Raw genomic sequence first — 24,697 nt, forward strand, 5'->3', positions numbered from 1 at the left:
ATTAGTGTTGTGCAGTTTTCCTGTTTCAATGTGCTGGCAGGTTGTTATGGAATAGTCGTGTGCTGGCTCACAGGCTGAGGTTGAAAAATTGTCCTGCCGTCGGAAAGCAGCCATTGCCCAACTGTCTAACCACATTCATTGGCTGAACATGTTAAGGCATAAAAGGAATTTGACTCAAATTTCTAGAAGTCCTCGGAGCATTTCTATGCATTAAGAGGGGCAGAAAAATATACACATGAAAGCTTAACAGATTTAATATAAACAGGTTAAATTTAACAATATGGGGACTAATAGGTTAAACAATTCACGTGTGCAATATGGTAGTTTGTAGGTACACTTTTCAAATGCATACATATTGGAAAAAAATAATATATATATATATATTTATATATGTGTGTTTGTGTGTGTTTCTTTGTTTTACTCAAAATGAAAACCATGAAAAATATTTAACATATTGCGGTTCTGATTGGTTGAAAATGCTCTACACGCTGGCAAAAGCCAATCAGTGATGTTACTGTACACGGTGATTGACCAATCAGAAATACAGGTATATGGAGCTAAAGCCCGCCCACAGAGGGCAGCCAGTAGTCGGGCCGAAAAACTGTCAAATGCGTGAACAGGATGGGGAAGGTTTGAGCGCTGCAAAAACACGCCAAATGCTGGGAGAAGTTGGAAAAACAACTTTAAAAGTTATAAATGACATGTTTGGAGTTTACCACTGCACGTGTTAGTAACTTACAGGTAAGTCTGCCTCAAAATAAAACAGGTTGGAATGTGATTTCCCCTTGAAAGCAGGCGTTGAGACATTTTAAAGGAAGCTAACGTTTTTCGCTAACAGGCTGGTGTTTATCTCAACACTCTTCCAACCTTCTGCTTCTCTAGAGAATCAACAGCTGTGGGCAGTGCGTGTTTTCTCCGCGATAAGAGTAACCAGCCACTTTCGGAAGATGTCAGCTCCCACTAACTCCCTTCAGCAGCCGAGGGTGAGGCGCAGCAATGCGGGCTCCCCGGGCTCGTTCAGCCACAGCAGCAGCAGCTGCAGCCGCCTGCACCCCATCCGCGCCACCGTGCCCTACCAGCTCCTGCGTGGGGGTCCAAGCAGTCCCACACGACCACAAACCATTCACGGAGGAGCAACGGCCAGCCGGGTCTCAAGTCCCCCCTCCAGCCCTCCGCTCATTTCAGGAAGTACAAATGCAAAGCAAAGAGTGTCACCCGAATATAAGGAGGTTTCCTGTCCATCAGACTCTTCAGTTTCCAAAGGTAAATGTATTACATATTTTAAATACTTGCACAGACACAGAAATGGAAATTCACCACGTGTGTGGTCCACTGAAAGCTTGCCATTGTTATTATCTGTTGTCACTGTTTAGTTGCGCTTATGTAATTAAGAGTGGAAAGTGATAAATGTGTGTTAAAATTTAGTCAGCTGTAAACAGGGCTGGATTTCGGAGCATGTGGGCCCCTGGGCTAGAGTCAATTTTGGAGGCCTACCCACACACATTTCTTTTAGGAATGCAGATTACTCTAGACTGATAGTTAGGTACACATCAGTGTGTGGGACTGATTGCCCTGCAGTGTTGTGGCAAATTTGTTCAACTAAAGAGGGGGAAAAAAGAATATCATTCTGTTGTGCAGTTGATTTTCTTAAATTATATCCCACATCTGGTTGTGGCAGCAAATTGGACAGCCTCCCACAGTTATAAACAGTCATGGACAGATAGGGAAAAACAAAAAGGGTTGAGAGCTGGGACTAAAGGAACTACAGTGACCAAAACAGCATGTAAACAATAAAAGTAACAGTAATAATAATAGTGATGATAATAATAATTATGTAGACTTTTTGTAATAATTATAATCCATCCATTGTGTTCCACTTTTCTGAGATCGGATAACAGTTCCGGGTAAGAAATCCAGACGGATCCCAAGGTGTTCCCAGGCCAGAAGGAATATATAGCCGCATCTTGCGAGCTCTGGGTCTGCCCTGGGGTTTTCTCCTTGTGGGTTGTGCCACAAAACCCTCAAAGAGAGGCAATCCAGGAGGCATCCTGATTAGATGCCCACATCTCATCTGACTCCTTTCGATGCCATAGAGCAGCATCAAAATGTTTATATAATAAGACACAAAATAGTGTAATGTAACTACAACTCCCATAACAATACCAGTAGCAAATGTAAGGCCTAATTTCTGAGTTTTATATTTGTCCATTCTAAAAAAAAACAACAAAAAACCCTTCTAATAATAATAATGATGCATAACTTCTGTGAATGTCCATCTGTAGGAAACATGACCCAAAATGTGATTAGAGTATTAGAAAAGCACGTGTTTGCAATACTATTGTTGAATATTGCAAAGAGTGTATAAGCAGGGTTCCAACACAGTCTGGAACAGTATAGAATATGATTCAAGTATTATCCAAGTCTGGAAAAAATGGATGACAGAATTATACAAAGATATTTGTTTTTCCATCCATCCATCCATCCATCCGCCTGCCATTCTTTCCTTGCTTGCAGTCTGTGGTTTTTGCATGTTTTGTATTTAGAGTTTTAACCCAATACAAATATGTGAATTCAACGCAAATACATTGTGAAGTTTGGCAAGTACACTTTAAAAATGGACCAGCTAAAATCTGAGAACTCTGCGTTACTTGCTAGAAATCCACATTTTTCTCACTCCTCTTCTTTTCATTTGACATTACAATGCTTCAAACGCCTTTGACATGCATCAGAATGTAGTAGCCAAACAAATATTGCATTCTAAACTACTCTTTCTTTTATTAATATTGCACACACCAATATTCTAACCATAAAATTTAGCAATTCAGTCTGACACATCTAAATTGCAAAATTAATTATAATGTTAAAAATAAGCTATTAACAAATAAGTAAACTGTTGACACTTTCCTCTCTAAACGAAGTCAGGACTCATTTTTTACTTCCCCGTTTCCTTTGTTTGAATAAAAGAAACGCAAACAAATCGTTGGTCAGGTTATCAACCATACAGTAAGATTATTATGTTTTGATGTGGTGGTATAAGCAAGATCTTTAATGTAGATGTTTTTAAGTGAAGACACCTGAACCATGTCAATACAATTACAATACAATGCAATACAATTCAGGACATCAGAGTTAGAGCTGCACAATATATTAAAACCCAGTTGTTATTGCAGCATCAATGTGGACAAGTTCGGGAATTTCAAGGGACTTCTTGCATGCCTTATTTTGCCGACTGTTATGCTTCAGATGTCTTTTATTCACGCTTTGCACCAAATATTGTATTTGGCCAGTTGTTCATTGACATCCAAACTCGATAAAGACTTTAAAGAGTAAGATGCTTAAGATCTCAGAACAACATGAATATGATTTATAATAAAGAAAACAGTGATGTGGCTGTTGTATTTGCCATGTTCTATTCGTACAGCCTAAACCTAAATCTAATGAAATTTGGCCAATTTTATTGAGACTACAGTCTAAGGGCATCATGGCTGCAGAGCTGTTAGCCCTGTTGCCTTGCAGCAGAAGGGCCATGAGTTAAATCCTGGCTGCGCCTTTCTGTGGAGTTCTGCATGTTCTGCCCGAGCACGGATGGGTTCTCTCTGGGTTCTCCGGCTTCTTTCTCCAGTGTGAAAACTTGCATATTTCACTAACAGGCCACTCTAAATTTCCCTAAGGTGTGAGTCTCTGCATACAATATGACTACCAGATCAAACCCTGCTCTGTGCACACAGCATGAAGTATTCAGCACAAACACAACAGATGATGCACTCGCCAGGATGCCATGCATATGAGCTGCAGAGCTGACCCTCATTGTTTCACGTAATTCTCAGCTGACTCCTAGAAGTGATATGGATACACAGTGAAGAAGGATATGGGAGTTCTGTTGGCTTTCCATCATCATTCCCGCTATTAGCCTAAATCAGTTTAATGCAACTCTTTATTCTCTGACTAATGTTGATACCTGTGATTTGGTAGAACTGTTCCAGAAAAACAGCTTGTTTTATTTCCTGGAATGTAGTCTTCTTTTCTGCATGATGCACAAGCATGTCCGTGACAATATGGAGACGTGTAAATAAACCACAGTCCACTCCTTTTAACATCAGTGGGTTATTCTGCATCAGCAGCCACATAAGACCCGCTTCCATTAGGCATATTAAATAGCCTCTACTCTTACCTTTTAACTGAAATAACTCTCCCCTTTTCTCTGTGCAGTGTGGTGATCATTGTAGTGTTGTAACTGGAATTTAAGCTTTTGAATTGCCTTGCATTCCTTAGTTCTTTGAACGGGATGACCTCCAACCTTGATGACCAGCCTACCATGTAAGGCAGGAAGCAAAGTCCCTTCAATAACAACTCTGAAGTCACATTTGCCAGCAGGATGAATATCATCCGTGTTTGGCTAGCTCCTGGTGTTGATTTCCTACTCCAGCTGCATGCCGCACATTCCTCAGTGCTCCAAAAGAGATGACCTCTAACCAAAGCTGGTCTTCCATGTCAGTTGTAATGAAGGAGATTAGGACTTCCTTCATGTATGCGGCCTCAGATATTGACAATCAGCACAGATTTAAGGGGTCTATTTCTATCAAAAATACTACATCTTATACATAGCATACATGACTAACTTTGATTATTGTTCTTTGAACTTTCTCAGTGTGCGTAATGTTTGCCATGGTGATGGGATGCACAGTATTCAGAGGATTAAGACTGTTTTCTAGATGCATCATAAGTTTCGTATCGCTTGCTGTGACCTTTTTGGTTTACCAGCATGCCGTCACTTCACTACACTGTTTGCTGCTCGTAGTGAAAATGCTGGTTGTGCTGAAACAGTTGAGCTTCAACCATTCAATCTGCAGAGCAAGACCAAGGTTGGATCTGAATTTGTTGTATTAATCTATGAAAATCAGGTTTTACTTTTATTCTAATAACATTTCAGCTTCACATGTGAATAATTTCTACTCATCAGGCCACATTTTATAAAAGGTTCCTTTGTTACCATAAGTGTCCCATAAGTGTACCATAATTTCTTTACTGAGTTACATTTTTGCTGTTTATACGCGATATTATTTTCAGTCTTGAATAATGTCAGCCATATTAATGTTCTAACGTGCAGGCTTTGTTGTGGAAATAACTTTTTTTTAGAAAATGGATGTTATAGTATTGTGCAGATGTCATGAGTTGCCCCTTAGTCATTAAATACTTCTTAGGGTTTCATAAAACATTTTTTCTATATCTTGGGAGATTTAGCCAGCTTTAGGGCCACCTTTGCAACCATGTTGTACAACATTTGGCAGATGACAGTGAACAAGTGCTGGTGGTTACCTATACTGTGTTTTATTAACCTGTTCTAGTTGCAGGTTCCAAAACCAGTGACATTTGCTCATTTTTGTGTTAATTTACCAACTATTAGCAAACCAAGCCAATAACTGTATTTCTCAGCATTTTTCTTTTCCTGTCAAGCCCTGCAACTACAGGGGTTGGACAATGAAACTGAAACACCAGTCATTTTAGTGTGGGAGGTTTCATGGCTAAATTGGACCAGCCTGGTAGCAGGTCTTCATTGATTGCACATTGCACCAGTAAGAGCAGAGTGTGAAGGTTCAATTAGCAGGGTAAGAGCACAGTTTTGCTCAAAATATTGAAATGCACACAACATTATGGGTGACATACCAGAGTTCAAAAAAGGACAAATTGTTGGTGCACGACTTGCTGGCACATCTGTGACCAAGACAGCAAGTCTTTGTGATGTATCAAGAGCCACGGTATCCAGGTTAATGTCAGCATACCACCAAGAAGGACGAACCACATCCAACAGGATTAACTGTAGACGCAAGAGGAAGCTGTCTGAAAGGGATGTTTGGGTGCTAACCCGGATTGTATCCAAAAAACATAAAACCACGGCTGCCCAAATCACGGCAGAATTAAATGTGCACCTCAACTCTCCTGTTTCCACCAGAACTGTCCGTCGGGAGCTCCACAGGGTCATATACAGTATATAGCCAAACCTTTGGTCACTCATGCCAATGACAAATGTCGGTTTCAATGGTGCAAGGAGCACAAATCTTGGGCTGTGGACAATGTGGAACATGTATTGTTCTCTGATGAGTCCACCTTTACTGTTTTCCCCACATCCGGGAGAGTTACGGTGTGGAGAAGCCCCAAAGAAGCGTACCACCCAGACTGTTGCATGCCCAGAGTGAAGCATGGGGGTGGATCAGTGATGGTTTGGGCTGCCATATCATGGCATTCCCTTGGCCCAATACTTGTGCTAGATGGGCGCGTCACTGCCAAGGACTACCGAACCATTCTTGAGGACCATGTGCATCCAATGGTTCAAACATTGTATCCTGAAGGCGGTGCCGTGTATCAGGATGACAATGCACCAATACACACAGCAAGACTGGTGAAAGATTGGTTTGATGAACATGACAGTGAAGTTGAACATCTCCCATGGCCTGCACAGTCACCAGATCTAAATATTATTGAGCCACTTTGGGGTGTTTTGGAGGAGCGAGTCAGGAAACGTTTTCCTCCACCAGTATCACGTAGTGACCTGGCCACTATCCTGCAAGAAGAATGGCTTAAAATCCCTCTGACCACTGTGCAGGACTTGTATATGTCATTCCCAAGACGAATTGACGCTGTATTGGCCGCAAAAGGAGGCCCTACACCATACTAATAAATTATTGTGGTCTAAACCCCTGTACATGTTCACAAAAGGGGTTGTGTAGCACTGTTGGTGAACGACTTGATTTAAATACAAATCACTAAAAAACTTAAAGAAAATGCATTGATTCTTTCTTCATAATAACATTTGTAGAATGCTTTAGGTTAAGTAACTGACCCCAGGTGTAGCTTTAGTCTAAATGCTGAATGTGCAGTGACTTTGTTTTGTGATCCTCAGTTCGAGCTACATTCTGGGAATTTTGTTCTCAGCTGGTGTTAGAATGAAACCTTGTGAAAACCCACAGGAAACTGCTGACCACATGTTTGTTTTTATATTTGCCTTGAAGTTAATAAAATCGAACATCTAAAAGCCTGGAAATGTATATATATTTTTTTACTGCCTGCTGAATGTCTTGTGAGGAAAAGCTCACGTTAAAATTCAACCTGAAAATATTCCTTCAGTGTCAGAGTGCCACGTTCTTACTACTGAAATCAGCAGATGGACTTCTTTGATGTCTCAACTTCTTTGACTGCTTCCTTTTTTTTCTCATAAGGAGATTATATTAGGCTGGTGAATGGGAGGGGGGGTTGGTGGGCAATGGAAAATAACCACAATCCCAGTTCAGGGAGCACTGGCCTGGCTTATATTAATATTGATGAAAATTTAGCCTGCTTCCCTTGTCTGCAAGGCTTCAGAGAATTTTACTGTAGCCCAGTAAGCTTACTTAGGCAATACGTTTGGGTGGGTAGGCCTGTGTGTTTTATGAACAAAGAACAACAATGACTGGCTGTGCAGCTCTACGAGGGAAAGGGTGCCTCATGTTGATGGTTTAGACTGTATGTGTGAAAGGCTGTTGCCTTAGCAAGACATAAAATACATATGCATATCTCCTGCCTATGATTCATTGTCCTTCAGCATTTGACGTTCAAATGAGGCAGTTTAATTTTAGTAATTACACACCTGAATGATTGCATTACGGCTAATAAACACGTTTCACTGCAGACTCAATGCTCTAGCATTTATTTTGGATTTCCATGTTTTGTTGTGTTGTGTTTGTTCTTACACTGCATGCCTCTGCAGGAATGTTGTGTGGATGCAGGCAGCATTGATGTGCATTGCAGTGGGGTGGATTCTGAGCTCTTATGTGGGTGGTGTATGCTTAACTGCTTCAGGTCACAGCAGATTGCTCCCATAACATTAGATACTCCTGCTCAGCCTTTGGCATTTGTCTCTGCTTTCAAGCTCAGTCTTTCTTTCTCAGTCATGTGGTTCAGCAACATCTCTGTAGCTTGAAAACAAAAAGGGATCAAGGTCAGACGTCTCTCTGAAAACCTGCTTAATTGAAGTAGTATTAGCTCAGCCTGTTTTTGCTTATCTTTTAATGATAAAGAATGTGGGGTATTTTCACCCACACAAAGACCAACTAAAAAACTTGTTTTGTTTAACTTTTTTAATTAACTTGTTCTGTTATAAATACAACCCCCACTTTTTGGTTGCTTATATAATAATGAAAATCTAGAAATGTGAGATAAAATGAAGAAAAAAAAGTTGAAGCCAATGTTTTCTTTCTCGATTCACAGCAGAAAGATCCAAACTTCAAGTGCGGAGTTCCAGTGCCATTCGAAGGGCGTCCTCCTTGGATGCCATCACAGGACCGTACCTCACTGGCCAGTGGCCCCGGGACTCCCATGGACCCTACCCTTCTTGTATGAAAGACAAAGCTACACAGGTACATACCATTCAAAATGCAGCTCAACCATTGTTTTTGGAACAACCACAATAGATTACAGCTGAAACTAATCATTTTAATTTCCCCGTCTGTCTGACATTAAGTCAGGGTAAACCTTTAATCTCAGATTACTAAAATTATAAAGACTTAAGAAAATAATGAGAAAAGGATTTTTTTATGATGTTCTAAAGACAGAAGATTAGATCCTATTCCTTACTATTTCTGGGCATCCTACCACAAGTTTCTTCCAATAGTTTGCTGGAAATTTGGCCAACCCCCCCCCCCCCCCCCCCCCCCCCCCCCCCCACCCCCCCCACCCCCCGACAGAACTGCTATGACTGTCAGGTTTGTTGGCCGCGTTGCTCACGCACCTTTTCATCTCTGCCTACGAGTCTCCTATAGAATTGAGATCACAGCTTGAAAGGCCTTCTCCAAACTATCGATTTATTTTTTTGCCCTTATGTCACTTTGTAATTAATTTGGCAGTACGCTTAGGGTCACTGTCCATTTGAAAGAACCAATTTGTACCCAAGCTTTAACTTCCTGGCTAATATCTTGACACAATGCTTCAATATATCCACATCATGTTGTTTTTTTTTCCATGATCCTATGTATTTTGTGAAGTACAAAAATCCTTTCTGCATTTAAATGCTGTAATTTGTTGCAAGTTACTGGTCTGTTGCTAATAATATTTAAATATTTACTGATCTCAAAAATGATCCCAGGTGGGCCTGCCAGAAATGATTTCTCTCTGTTTTGTGGTGTTTGTTGCCTGTGCACAATTGTATGATTGAAATTCCCTATTTTGACACTCCATATCCATGAATGGGTTTTACATTTAGCTTGATCAGACTGTGTTGTTGGCTGGCAGGCCACTCATGATTATCCAGTTTCAGTGAAAGAACTTAATTTTTGAAGGGCGAGAGCTTGTGTTATGAAAGAATATTGAATATGCATGATTTGGAAGAGGGCAGCTCTCTCTATTGCTAACAGAGGCCTTTCATGTGACTGAATGAAGACCGCCAAGCCTAATTTACATGGGCTTCGTCCCTTTACCCCTCATTTGCCTTGCATTTCTTTGTTTGTACTCTGAGGAAGTGGTAGGGGGGAGCTTGTGAGATTTCTCGAAGTGGCTATGTGCAAAGTAAACACACCTAATTACAGGGTTCCTGTCTGGATCTGGAAAGTATGGAAAATCAGTTTGACAATTATCAAACCGAGGATAAAAATGCAGCAAAACATCTGGGCACATGTATGCTGCTATCTCATAGACTTCATGTTTTTTGGCACATAATGTTGTTGTGTTATTTACCAGTCAAAGCTAATAAAATCTGACTGAAATAAATGTGTGCAACAGAACTGTAAAAATACAGGATGGAAAACATTTGTTAGGGTTGTAAAAAGCATAATGTGAAAAATGTGACACACATCACACTCCCTGAGCGATTCAGTGCTTGAAGCCCCTTAAGGATAGTCATAGACCACTTCCTGTTTGCAAGTTCTGTCTGAGCCCAGCTCTTTTTATAAGACGAAAGCAGCAGACAAAAGGTCCCTGCTTTCTTTTGTGTTGCATTGCGCAAGTTCAAGACGGCCTCTCCTTTGAGCTGTAATACAGCTCGGCATGGAGGTGAAGTTGTTTGCACCTGTCCCCCAGGCGAGGCGTGGAGAATTCCCACTGCTTACCACCTGGCCCTCATGGCTGCCTGCCTTTTGTGTGGGAGTTGAGGAGCAGAGGGTCCATACATATGCTAATGACTCTTCCAGGATATGTCTGCAAGCCCTAGACCCTGTGGTTACAGAGCACAGAGAATCTGTATGAAGATTAAAGCTCTGGGACACCAATTCACACACTAAAAAAACAAACTGATCAAACTGTTTTGCCTCACGTTCTAAATTATTAGTTATATGTAAGCACATTGCACAGATTGTCAGTGTTTACCAATGTACGTTTCCATGTTGAAATAAGTGCAGCCTCCTTTAGTTGCTTCCTGCATGACTCTCTTAAGGTCCTAGAGTAATATTTTAATCAAGTTTAGGGCTGGACTTTAACTGGGCCATTGCAACACCTCGATTCATGTCCATTTTTATTTTTATTTTTTTTAGCCATTCTGCAGTACATTTGCTGCTGTGTTTTGGGATCGTTTCCATGTTGATGCTTGTTGTACAGATGACTTCATATTTGACTCTAGAATACGTTTTATACAGTAACGTTTATTGTCAGTTTAAAGATCAGAACTGAGGTGGCATCGAAATTAAAGTCAAACCGCCACAATTATCTTTCTGAGTTTACATTGGAGGTCTTCACTATGTCCATTTAGTGAGTAGGTGTGAAATATAACCAACACTGCTGCTGTTCCTCACTGGTTCTGTGAAGCCATATCAAAGTATGTAAGTGGACTATGAGGTGGACTGTGAACTGCTCAAGTGAATGACTTGTAAAACGTCAAGAGGGGCTGTGAAGAGGCCTTTTATGACTGCTAGGTTCCCAAGTCTTGTAGCTACAAAATAGGTCCAAATCATTAACCCTCCACCGCTGACAAGAGCTGTATGATTGTTTTCAGAAAGAAGCAGCAACGGCTTCTTCTACAGCGCTGTTAAAAAATATTCTTCCCCTACAGATTCAGTTTCATTATTATTTCTGTCTTACCTAAGTGTTTCAGATGATCAAACAGATTTTTACATCTGATATAGATCATCTGATGCAAAATGCAACTTTCAAATAATGATTTCATTTATTAAGGGTAACTATGCCGATTATCTTGACCCTGTGTTTAAAGTATTAAACTCAATTCAAATTCAATTCACAAATACTTTATTAATCCCAAAGGGAAATTAAATGTTGTTGTAGCTCATATAGGTCTCACTCCCTTGTTAAAACTTGAATTTAGTGTTAACAGCCACAATACATAGGAAACTGCATGCTTGGGATGGTTTCAAGTTTTGATCTTAATTTTCACCAAATAATGTTTGGAAAATATTCTATGGACTGACTAGACGGGTTTTGAAACGAGACATTTTTGAAGCTATGCATCTCTTTATGGCTGACGAGGTAAATTGGATTAATTGATTATTGAAACAATCATCAACTAATTTGGTGATTGAATAAATGTTAACTGCACTATACAGACTCTAAAACTTGCAATTTGCTGAAAAAACAACCCACTCAGAGCAGTAATTAGGCTAAAATTCTACAAAACGATACACTTTTTGCATTTAAAATGAAAAATCTTTGTCTGTAAATATGCTCTATCTAGAAGTGGCGTAGCTTTAGCTGCACCTGGTTCAAATTCTGTAAAATAAATCTCCTATTAAGCACGTTTGGATATCCGATTATTAATCAATAAAATAGTTGACAATTTAATCATTAAAGCAAAAATAATTGTTAGTTGCAGCCTTACATCCGTTACATCTGGAGTAAAAGTAACACAGCCTTTCAGAAAATTATCATACTGACAGTCAAACATGGTGGTGGTGTGATGGTTTAGGGAGCTGCCTTGATTGACTTGTCAAAATTGGTGGAAAGTGTGCTCTCTACCACAAATCCTAAAGGTTAGTGTTCGGTCATCAGGTTAAACTCGTAATTCAACTGTACAATGATCCAAAGCGTACCAGCAGGTCTACACCTGAATGACTCAAAAACAAAACACAACAAAATGAACATCCCAACTAAAATCTGATTGACCATCGCCTTAAACAGGGCGTTCATACGGAAAAACACTTCACTGTGGTTGAATTAAAAAAAATTCTTTAAAGAAAAGTGGAGCATATCTTCTTCTCACATTAAAAGACTCATTGCCAGTTATCTCTAATGTTTGATGGCAGTTGTTACTACCGAGGGTGGAACCACCAAATATTCGGTTTAAAGGTGATTAGCTTTTCAAAGCTCTCTGCATTTAGGATCAGATTTGGTTTAATGCTGTAAGTAATGAATTGGTTTCTGTGGAATATGCTTAATAATCCCAAATAATCTATGTACATAATTTCATTAATATTTTAAATCTATTTTCTGAATATGTATAAATGGTGTAACGGTATCAAATATCCTGGTTTTGGATGTGTATTAATGGCTCTGCATTTTACCTCAATAAAAACTGATGCGTCTTTTAGATCAATGCACAAAAATGCTAAACTACAGATATTTATCCTATTTCTGGAATGTAGAGTGAATTTAAGACATGCACAAGATATACAGACAAACAAGTTACCGGCCAAATCAAGATGTCACACTTCCCTCTTCCCTTTAAAAAATTCCAGTAGATGATAGCAGCAGTAATCTGCACGCATGTCTCTGCGTATAACCTAAACAAAACAGGCCAAATACCACTGATTCTATTAACGCCCAGTCATTATTTCCTTCTTTGGAGCTGAGCTGGATTCTTCAGGATGTTGTCAGCATGTAGCCCTTTGGGTGGGAATCACAATAGGAAGCAAGCTGCAGGCTATGGGTTTTATCTCTACAGCATGCATGACATTATCAGGCACAACACCTGGCATGCTTGCCTGTTCACAAAGCACACAGCTAAGGCTGCGGGTTCAAGAGAGCACACTGTAAAAAGGGCCTCCTCTCAGGTGAATAAAGGTGGGGGTTTGTGTTAATGTTTTGTTGGGAGTGGGAATGTAGGCAATAGAAAATGATAATAAACAGCATTTTTACTGTCTTGCCAGAAGCCAAAAGCCAGGGGCTAAATTCACACTTTACTGGCATCTTGTTTAATGTTGAAACTTTTCTTCCTGTCTGGAGCTTGTTGTAAAAAAAATGAAATGAAGCACCGTTTGTCCTCTAGGTAACTCTAAGTGTTTTACAGGGACATAAAGGAACAGAGATGAGAGAATCACATGGGGCACAATATAACTGTAACAATACTAAAATTGTAAGAATCACATAAAAATAAATGTTAAAATGCTTATTTAAAACAAATATATACCTAAGACATGCTACACATCAACTGATGAAGCAGCCTCTCTTTATGGGAAAACGGTGACATTTTCAGTCCTGTTTTAAACAAACCAAAGGTTTTTGCATATCTCTGGTTTTCAGGCAGTTGGTTCCAGAGCTGACGACATAGAAACTAAATACTTCACCCCTGTCTTTAGTTCTGGTTTTTGGAGCGCTGACCTTACAGAACCATGTAGATTGCCCTATGGTAATCTACAAGATTCATGTCTGAACTCTGACATTCAGTGCCATACAGACCATGAACAAGATTTGCAAACAGGGAACCAGTGCAGTTATTAAGCACTGATGAAATGTGGTAATTTCTCCTGGTGTTGGTCAGGACTCAGGACAGGGTTTTGAATGAGCTGCAGCTACCCGATTAATTTCTCCAGGGACCACTTTATACAATTCAATTCAATTCAGTTTTATTTATATAGCGCCAATTCACAACACATGTTGTCTCAAGGCACTTCACAACAGTCAGGTACATACATTCCTATTAATCCTAACAACTGAACAGTGCAGTCGGAGTTAGCTTTTTATTCAAATTGGATAAAAAGTTTTTCTATCTAAGGAATTCATTACTATACACCATTACATTATCTAACCTACCAGAAATCAAAACATGCAAGTTTTTCTGTACCTTTTTTGATCCGAAACCCTTTATTCAGACGATGTTTTACTGGGTAATTTATTGACACAGGTTATGTGGTTGTTAAGAGTAAGGTCTGAGTCCATAATGCATGGTTTGTACTCTTTTGCTTCATCAGGACTAAAAACAATAACTTCTGTCTTTTCTGCATTGATCTGAGTGAAATTCGGACCTATCTACACATGGACATTTTGGACTGTAGTGGACTATGGTCAGTTGGTTACTCAGATTTAGAAGGTTTTATGTCATCTTAGAAAGGTACTGCATTTGATGTTGGAGGATCCATAATCTGAGACAGGTGGTTCATGTAGATGTTGAATAAAAGCTTGAGAATAAATTAATAAATGATGGTGCCATGGCGTAGCATGAGCCCTTTTCAGATTGTAGTTCCACAATAAACATGCAACAACGAACCCCCCATTGTTGATCACCTTGTCCTTTCACATCATACAAGATGATCCACCAATATTTTGCATAGAAACCGTTGGGGAAACCACGCACATAGTGATGTGCTGTGTGTGGCAGTCCTCAGGCAGGCAGACAATCCAAACTGTTTTAAATGAAAGCAAAGCTGAGGTGTGCCAACCTTTGCATGTTATCTGCATCACATTTTGCTGATCAACATATTTCTCAAGTCAGATAAACGCTGGAGGATGATTCAATGTTTCTGATCTGTGTGTACCTGCAGACTGTGCTGCTGAAGCTGCTGTCTTTGCTTTGTACTGCGTCACACTGGTTCCAAAATCTTATTTTCCCTCTCACAATTGATAGTGTTACGGGTTTATGACTACCTCCTGAGGTGGTGATATTGGTGGGTCTAAATGGGGCTTCAATTATGCCAGTTCTGGCAGGAGAAATGGGCCATAATTACAGTAAACTATTATGATGACGGTGGACAGATTTCACCCAAGTCATCAATTTTAGAGCGCATTTCACTAAATGGGAAGAAATGTATGCAACTTTTAAATAAGAAAAGTAAAAAATTGTCATAATGGAATTTAGCAAATAGAAATTATTTTGGTTTTACTGGCTGACTATAAACAAGAAAACAGAGACATAGATGTTTTGACACATTTTAAGAAAACTTCTTGTTCAAGATATATTTGATCATGTGTGTATAACATTGACACCAGAAAACCCACAGAAATCCAGACATATGCGCCAACTCTTTATCTATTGAAGTGTTTTTTTTTTTTTCTGATCTTCCCACCGAGAGAAAGAACAGCTAGGACATTTATTCCTCTCGCTGAAACTGTATCTGGGATGCAAATCATTTGATCTGTGAAACTTTACATTTTTCCCTTAGCAGCAAACCCTGTGAGGCGAACGTGTCCTTTTTAGCAATCTGCATTCTGTGAGAACAGATACGACTGCTGTCTGGAGTTCCTGAATGTTTGGCAGAAACATCAAACTGCACAAGTCCTTCCAGAGACCATGGACAAAATGTTAATGCTAAAGGCTAGTTACACATCTGCCATTCAGCATGGCCAAGCACAGAGATCCCTTTTTACGAGAGCACAAGCTTCCATTTAATATGTGTCCTTTTCTGGGGTAACCATTGCCAACGAGACGGCTCAGACAACTTCACGGGTGTTCGTCATTATTCGCAGGGTGATATTCCATATCACAGGGGAAGCCTTTTTACGCTGTTTAGAGAAAGAAGATTTTGTTTGTGCTTGGTCAGGCAGAAGGCAGGGTGAAGGCGTTGACATTTACGAAGTGTTGCGTCGCTGTGCTCGTGTTTTAGGAGCAGGGCCATCGCTGATGGACATAATCAGGGGGAAGTATGTGGTTTCAACCAGGCCTATGAAGCATCCTCTCCCTGTTTCTGTTTTTGCATTAATTTACATAACTTAATCGTTGTCTCATCTCTTTCTGCAGAGGTCTAAATGGCGAGTTCAGTGAGACAGAAGTACCTCTATGCTCTCTAGGAAGAATTTTTTCATGTATATTAGCTGGTTTTCTGTACTCATCTACAAACAGCTCAATGTTTATTGGTGGGCTCATTCAACTTGGATCCACCTGCAGTTGCATTGTGCATTTACAGCAGATTGAAGTAACCACATTGGGCAAATAGTGTGAGGATTATTCAATAATTTGAGGATTTGTATCGCTAAAGGTGAGAGAAACAAACATAAAGATGGAAACTGTGCTGGTAAATGTGATCTGTAACTGACTAAGATGTCTTCATGGCATGTAAGGAAAAATACCTTTTCATTTTGAATTGTGTTTGGATTTTGTTGGGAGTGTTTGTCTTGTCAGAAGTAGGAGTATGTTCGGTGTCTTGCAACACATAGTTTGGTGCAACTCTGCCTCGTAATGGAAAAATAAATATAGTTTTTCCTCAGGGATGGTTTCCCATGACTGCTGTACTTATTTTAATTGATTCCAGATATGCAGCTTCCCTGTTGAACACACACCTGTTGTTAACTGCTGGGTTCTTTAGCGCTTTATCCGAACTTTTCCAATTCTTTTATTTAGTTTTTGTTTATCTGAGGTTTCTGAGAGGTCTTAAAAAGTAATTAAACATTTAAAATTTGATCATCTTTGTTTTAAGCTTTAAATCAGGGGAGACCAATGTGTGGCCCTGGGCCATTTGCAACCCTCAGAATAATTTGTGCATCTCTCAACCATTTCAAAATTTGGCCCAGCAGCATTAACGTAGGAGGTTATTACTGATGGAATAAAACAGTCTTAAAATAAAAAATGTTAGATACAAAACAAAGTCTTCATCTTTTATTGACCACATTTTTGCTTGTATATTAATTTTATAGTAAATAGGTTCACAAACATTTAGTAACTTTTATTCAAAGGGAGACTTTGATGAACCCATTACCTTAAATAGTCTTGGTGATGCCCAGATTTTTGGTACATCTTTTAATACATTTTTGGATCTTCAATCAGATATGATCTACATTTGATACAACAGTGTAGCTGTAAGAGTTCATTCTTTGAGTTTATTATGGTTTTGCATTTTCCATTTCATGTACAAGAAATTCAATCTGGGTAATACATGTCAAATTTGAATGTGAACTTGCATTTAGTTTATATTCACCCAGATCCTGAAAACATGCACTCAACCCATTTTGCATTCCACAAACAAGCATTGCACTCTGTTTAAAAAGCAAGCTTTGTAAAACATGCTCGTATGTATATTTAGACTCCAGGTTTTTGGGCTGATGAAGCAGCTGAACTGGGAAGTCCTCACCAGCGGTCAGCATCGTGGGGGAGTGCAGATCATCTGAAAGAGGTACTTTGACCTGTTTTAACCTTTCCGTCTTTAAGGTCACTGCTAATGCTCACAACAAACACATCATTATATTCACACAGCTGGGTAAAGAAAATGTTTCTCTCATTCTTGAGGTTCTTCATTTACTTAAAGTGTGTTTTTATTTGTCAGAGTCTGAGGTCAGCCTAAATATTACTCTCCTTAAAGTTGGTTTCCACTCCTGTCTATCTGTTGGCCTTGGCAGGCCGTCCAGCCAACCACATGGACTCCATCCCTCCAGACCGCAGGCTAAATTTAACCTCCTTCTCCCCTTTGTTCCCTCAACGACTGCACTGTGTGAATCTCATTATGGACTCTTGTTTTTGAGACAGTACCGGAGCTCCACACAGGGCTGAATGCAGTGTATAATTGCCTGTATAGTTTCTTTTTTCAGTTTTATATGTAAGCTGATTTTTTTTTTCTTCTAGAAAACTCCACCTGTGCACCATCAGGTCAGGAGTAGCTGCAGTTTAGCTATAATTGTGAATGTTGTAAATGAAAACTGTCTTTGCATAAAATAAATTATGCAAATGCATCTTTTAGGAAATACAGCTGCAACCGTTTCTACCCCATGACTTCCCTTTATTTCATAAATTACCTTTAAGCACAGTTGAAACCTTACAGTATAACTTGACCTGCTTGGAATATTTTGTGTTCAATGTTCAGCAGACAATCCCCTGGACTTGGTCTGAACAATCAATAACACAGCACAGCCAGGAAAATCTCCTTTTTCCCAACAGACTGAGATTACACTCAGGCTGCCTGGACTTGTCAACCTATTCCATTAAGTGAATGCAGAGAGCAGGATTCTTGCTCTCTAACCTCCGCAATTTAACCAGTGGGAGGACATCTCTGAAAGGGACACGTCTCTTTGTTGACTGAGTTGCCTGCAGTACAAGATCTGCACTGAAGAACCACACCTTTATCTGCACAGCATAACTGTCTGTTAGTCTTTCAAAGGGTATCCTGTTTTTTTGCTGGTACTCGGCCAGATGTAGCAACACTCACTGACCCAACATATTTCATCACCAGACTTGCAAGACTGATTCTAAAGTATGCTGTCTTGCAACAACGTTTAAGTGAAGTTTGTTTTTAAAAATGCAGATAGTAGTAGGGCTGCAACTAATGATTATTGTGCAAATCGATTAATCTGATGACTTATTTTTTCAAATAATCTGATAGCTAAAGATGCTTGATTGGAAATGTTTTACAGAACTTGAACTAGGTGAAGCTAAAGCTATGCCACCTGAGGAGTTAAGGATAGAGCACATTTACAGACAAAAAAGGTTTTTCCATCTTAAAAGCAAAATGTACATATGTTTGTCCAATTTTGGCCTAATTAGTGCTCTGAGTAGGGTGTTCTTTCAGCACATGGCATGTTTTAGAGTCTTTATACTCCAGTTAACAATTATTCGATTACGATTATTGCAACGATTAATCCCGATTAATCTGATTAATTGTTTCAGCCCTAGATAGTAGTAAATGTTTTGAGAAGAATACACACGCTGCTTTGCAAAAGTACTCATCACATTTTGTCATTTTGTCCATCACAACCACAAACTTCAACATGTTTTATTGGGTTATTATGTGATAGACCATCACCAAGCAGTGCATCATTGTGAATCCAAAAAGAATTGCCATAGTTTTCAAATTTTTTCACTAAATAAAACTCTGGAAAGTGTGACATGCATTTGTATTTAGTTTAAGTTATTCTTTTGGGATCTGTCTCTACCAGCATTGCACTTTTAGAGGAAATCTATGCCCATGCTTTTTTGCAAAATAGTTCAGTGTCTTTCAGATTAGATGGGTAACATTTATAACCATCAATATTCAAGCCTTGCCACAGATTCAAAGTTGAATTTATGTCTAGACTTTGACTGGGACGTTCTAACACGTAAATTAGCTTTGATCTAACCCAGGACCTCTCAAACTCTAGTTACCAAAGGCCGGTGTCCTACAACTTTTCGATGTGTCTCTGGTCCTATACACACAAATCAAACCTGAATTATTTTTACAGCTGCAAATAAGTTTTACTGATAGCATACTTACATGAGTCAGGTGTGTTGAAGCTGACATCTAAAAGTTGCATGGCCTCAGAGGGTGAGGATAGGAGTTGGAGACCCCTAATCTAAACCATCCCATTGTAGCTTTCGCTGTATCTCTTAGGACCTAGTGCAAGGTTAAGCTCTGCCCACAGTCCCACAGCAGCTTCTACGAGGTTTTCTTCCAGGATTTCCTTGTATTTGGCTCCATCCATCTTCTATCTTGGTTGGTAAATTGTATTAGGAGTACCAGAGTAAAGGGGACTGAATACAAAAGTACACCCCAATTTTCAGATTTTTATTTATCAAAACAAAATTTAAACCATCTTTTCTTTTACTTTTTATTTCAGGACTGTGCACTACTTTGTGTTGTCTATCAAACAAAATACAAACAAATTACATTAAAGGTTGTAGTTGTAATGTGACAAAATGTAAAAAAGTGAAAGGAGTTTTGGTACTTTTGTAAGGCACTGTATACTAATCTTGTCTTCCATTGCAACACTGTAAAACAACTATGCAATTTATCCATTAAGTGTTGCAATACGAAGCTGTTAAATCCTTAAATGATACTAAATATTCTACATCAGGTCATTTTAATTTTTACCATGAGAAAATAGGCTTATCACATAGGCTTGTGAATTCTAACATAGCATTTCATGCCATGGTTGATTGCTGGTTTACTGACTCTCTTATTTCACTTTCAGCAGATTGCTAAACTGAGACTGCAGCTGCAGCGCAGCAAACAGGTCACCCGGCAGACCAAAGACAGGGAGCAGAACTCACTGCAGCTGCCCCAACCGGCGCAGCACAGTGCTGCATGCCAATCACAGGTGAGTTTCTCATGTCACGCTGCTCTGTCATGCTCTGTTGAGGTGGAAACGTTATCATTAAGTCAACTTGGGTGGTGCAAGATTTTACCCAGGCTAAACAGATATGATAAGGGAGCTTAAAAGTTTGGAGGAAAACATCCAAATGAAACGGACGGTTACAAAACTATAACACAGCTGCTGAAGATTGGAAACCTGTGTAAACAGTTTAATGTAGCTAGCTAGATTGTTTTCCATAGTCTAGTGTTAGCAACACACACAATGAAGTTAGGTACCTTTAAATTCACATAGCCAACAACATCAATGTTTAAGAAGTGGAATACTTAATTGGATGTGTGTATTTATAGTAAGTAAATAAAATATCAGTTTTTTATGTGACATGTTGCAGTGACTTTACCTAAACAGGTCAAGTTCATCTTTGTGGTCACTAAAGTCAAAGGAGGGCAGAGGAGGGGGAATGTGTCTGGGCATGCCTTTCACTGGTCTCCTCTGCAGCACATTCATTAACCATATATATATATATATATATATATATATATATATATATATATATATATATATACAAGTCCTTCTCAAAATATTAGCATATTGTGATAAAGTTCATTATTTTACATAATGTCATGATGAAAATTTAATATTCATATATTTTAGATTCATTGCACACTAACTGAAATATTTCAGGTCTTTTATTGTCTTAATACGGATGATTTTGGCATACAGCTCATGAAAACCCAAAATTCCTATCTCACAAAATTAGCATATCATTAAAAGGGTCTCTAAACGAGCTATGAACCTAATCATCTGAATCAACGAGTTAACTCTAAACACCTGCAAAAGATTCCTGAGGCCTTTAAAACTCCCAGCCTGGTTCATCACTCAAAACCCCAATCATGGGTAAGACTGCCGACCTGACTGCTGTCCAGAAGGCCACTATTAACACCCTCAAGCAAGAGGGTAAGACACAGAAATAAATTTCTGAACAAATAGGCTGTTCCCAGAGTGCTGTATCAAGGCACCTCAGTGGGAAGTCTGTGGGAAGGAAAAAGTGTGGCAGAAAACGCTGCACAACAAGAAGAGGTGACCGGACCCTGAGGAAGATTGTGGAGAAGGGCCGATTCCAGACCTTGGGGGACCTGCGGAAGCAGTGGACTGAGTCTGGAGTAGAAACATCCAGAGCCACCGTGCACAGGCGTGTGCAGGAAATGGGCTACAGGTGCCGCATTCCCCAGGTCAAGCCACTTTTGAACCAGAAACAGCGGCAGAAGCGCCTGACCTGGGCTACAGAGAAGCAGCACTGGACTGTTGCTCAGTGGTCCAAAGTACTTTTTTCGGATGAAAGCAAATTCTGCATATCATTCAGAAATCAAGGTACCAGAGTCTGGAGGAAGACTGGGGAGAAGGAAATGCCAGAAGTCCAGTGTCAAGTACCCACAGTCAGTGATGGTCTGGGGTGCCGTGTCAACTGCTGGTGTTGGTCCACTGTGTTTTATCAAGGGCAGGGTCAATGCAGCTAGCTATCAGGAGATTTTGGAGCACTTCATGCTTCCATCTGCTGAAAAGCTTTATGGAGATGAAGATTTCATTTTTCAGCACGACCTGGCACCTGCTCACAGTGCCAAAACCACTGGTAAATGGTTTACTGACCATGGTATCACTGTGCTCAATTGGCCTGCCAACTCTCCTGACCTGAACCCCATAGAGAATCTGTGGGATATTGTGAAGAGAACGTTGAGAGACTCAAGACCCAACACTCTGGATGAGCTAAAAGCCGCTATCGAAGCATCCTGGGCCTCCATAAGACCTCAGCAGTGCCACAGGCTAATTGCCTCCATGCCACGCCGCATTGAAGCAGTCATTTCTGCAAAAGGATTCCCGACCAAGTATTGAGTGCATAACTGTACATGATTATTTGAAGGTTGAGGTTTTTTGTATTAAAAACACTTTTCTTTTATTGGTCGGATGAAATATGCTAATTTTGTGAGATAGGAATTTTGGGTTTTCATGAGCTGTATGCCACAATCATCCATATTAAGACAATAAAAGACCTGAAATATTTCAGTTAGTGTGCAATGAATCTAAAACATATGAATGTTAAATTTTCATCATGACATTATGGAAAATAATGAACTTTATCACAATATGCTAATATTTTGAGAAGGACCTGTGTATATATATATATATATATGTATGTATGTAAACTATGAATTAACACATGTGGAATTATATACTGAACACAAAAGTGTGAAACAACTGAAAATATGTCTTATATTCTAGGTTCTTCAAAGTAGCCACCTTTTGCTTTGATTACTGCTCCACACACTCTTGGCATTCTGTTGATGAGGTTCAAGAGGTAGTCACCTGAAATGGTTTTCCAACAGCCTTGAAGGAGTTCCCAGAGATGCTTAGCACTTGTTGGCCCTTTTGCCTTCACTCTTCGGTCCAGTTCACCCCAAACCATCTCGATTGGGTTCAGGTCCGGTGACTCTGGAGGCCAGGTCATCTGGCGCAGCACCCCATCACTCTCCTTCTTGGTCAAATAGACCTTACACAGCCTGGAGGTGTGTTTGGGGTCATTGTCCTGTTGAAAAATAAATGATGGTCCAACTAAACGCAAACCAGATGGAATAGCATGCTGCTGCAAGATGCTGTGGTAGCCATGCTGGTTCAGTATGCCTTCAATTTTGAATAAATCCCCAACAGTGTCACCAGCAAAGCACCCCCACACCATCACACCTCCTCCTCCATGCTTCACGGTGGGAACCAGGCATGTAGAGTCCATCCGTTCACCTCTTCTGCGCCGCACAAAGACACGGTGGTTGGAACCAAAGATCTCAAACGTGGACTCATCAGACCAAAGCACAGATTTCCACTGGTCTAATGTCCATTCCTTGTGCTCTTTAGCCCAAACAAGTCTCTTCTGCTTGTTGCCTGTCCTCAGCAGTGGTTTCCTAGCAGCTATTTTACCATGAAGGCCTGATTCACACAGTCTCCTCTTAACAGTTGTTCTAGAGATGTGTCTACTGCTAGAACTCTATGTGGCATTGACCTGTTCTCTAATCTGAGCTGCTGTTAACCTGCGATTTCTGAGGTTGGTGACTCTGATGAACTTATCGTCCGCAGCAGAGGTGACTCTTGGTCTTCCTTTCCTGGGGTGGTCCTCATGTGAGCCAGTTTCTTTGTAGTGCTTGATGGTTTTTGCGACTGCACTTGGGGACACTTTCAAAGTTTTCCCAATTGTTCGGACTGACTGACCTTCATTTCTTAAAGTAATGATGGCCACTCGTTTTTCTTTAGTTAACTGCTTTTTTCTTGCCATAATACAAATTCTAACAGTCTATTTAGTAGGACTATCAGCTGTGTACTGTATCCACCTCTTGCACAACACAACTGATGGTCCCAACCCCATTTATAAGGCTTGAAATCCCACTTATTAAACCTGACAGGGCACACCTGTGAAGTGAAAACTATTTCTGACTACCTCTTGAAGCTCATCAACAGAATGCCAAGAGTGTGCGGAGCAGTAATCAAAGCAAAAGGTGGCTACTTTGAAGAACCTAGAATGTAAGACATATTTTCAGTTGTTTCACTTTTTTGTTCAGTATATAATTCCACATGTGTTAATTCATAGTTTTGATGCCTTCATTGTGAAGCTACAATATTCATAGTCATGAAAATAAAGAAAACTCTTTGAATGAGAAGGTGTGTCCAAACGTTTGGTCTGTACTATATAAACGTATCTTTCTTTCTAGTACAAGGGAACTTCATCAACTTTAACAACAAACCCGATGCCTAAGTCGCTCATATGCAGAGTGCCAAGCAGCGTGGAGGGAATCAACCGCGAGCTGGAAAACGTATTCATAAAAGACGACTGGGAGCATGGCTTACAGGTATAGATGTGTGCTCACACCAGAGATGGATTTGGCTGTGATATGTAATAATTTACTGCAAATTGCTTGTTGTACTGCAGACTGTATATCTGAAGTCCTGTAATGTTTTACCTATAAAGTTTTATATCTGACTAATGGGATGTCAAGCAGTCATTAGATAGGAATGCCCACAGTGGGCCCCCTGACCCTGCAAAAAAACCAAAATTTTATTTTTGCACTTAGTTTCCCTTTTTGTTACAAACTGTTATGAACCCAAAATTTGGAATTTATTTAGTCCACAACCAGACCAGCGACAAGTATGTAAATGATTTAGTCTGCAAGGAACTGGAATGTCTGCAGTGGGCACCAAAGGACGTAAGTGGTGGCATCTCAAGTGGAGTGATAGGATTATCAGGCAGTTGCAAGAGCTTCCAACAGTCAAGAAGAAAAAGTAAATGAAGTTCAGCAGACAAAGAGGATTCGTTAAATAGCATTTAGAGTGCACAGACAACTTAGTCTCCTGATGTTAAAAATAAACAGCAGGAACTGGCTAATTGCACAATATGATCACTCTGCCTCATGCTACTCTTTGTGAAAGAAAGTCACAATCTATAAAAATGGTAAATGGCCCACATTTGTGTAGCGCTTTATCAAGTCAGAGGATTCCATGGCGCTTTACACTACAATCCACCCATTCATGCACACATTCACACACT

General features: G+C 39.8%; 1 protein-coding gene across 1 annotated transcript in view; it reads left to right on the forward strand.

The window, feature by feature from the left end:
- Positions 1–696: 696 nt before the first annotated feature.
- The window catches only part of LOC124866146 (glucocorticoid-induced transcript 1 protein), a 32,918-nt gene continuing 8,917 nt past the window's right edge, over positions 697–24,697 (forward strand). The window contains 7 exon segments of the mRNA XM_047361825.1: positions 697–741; positions 839–912; positions 914–1,263; positions 8,242–8,390; positions 17,139–17,228; positions 19,993–20,118; positions 23,865–24,002. Coding sequence (XP_047217781.1) covers positions 697–741; positions 839–912; positions 914–1,263; positions 8,242–8,390; positions 17,139–17,228; positions 19,993–20,118; positions 23,865–24,002 — 972 coding nt within the window.

This window comes from Girardinichthys multiradiatus, chromosome 3 (assembly GCF_021462225.1).
Source record: "Girardinichthys multiradiatus isolate DD_20200921_A chromosome 3, DD_fGirMul_XY1, whole genome shotgun sequence".
Taxonomy (NCBI): Eukaryota; Metazoa; Chordata; class Actinopteri; order Cyprinodontiformes; family Goodeidae; genus Girardinichthys; species Girardinichthys multiradiatus.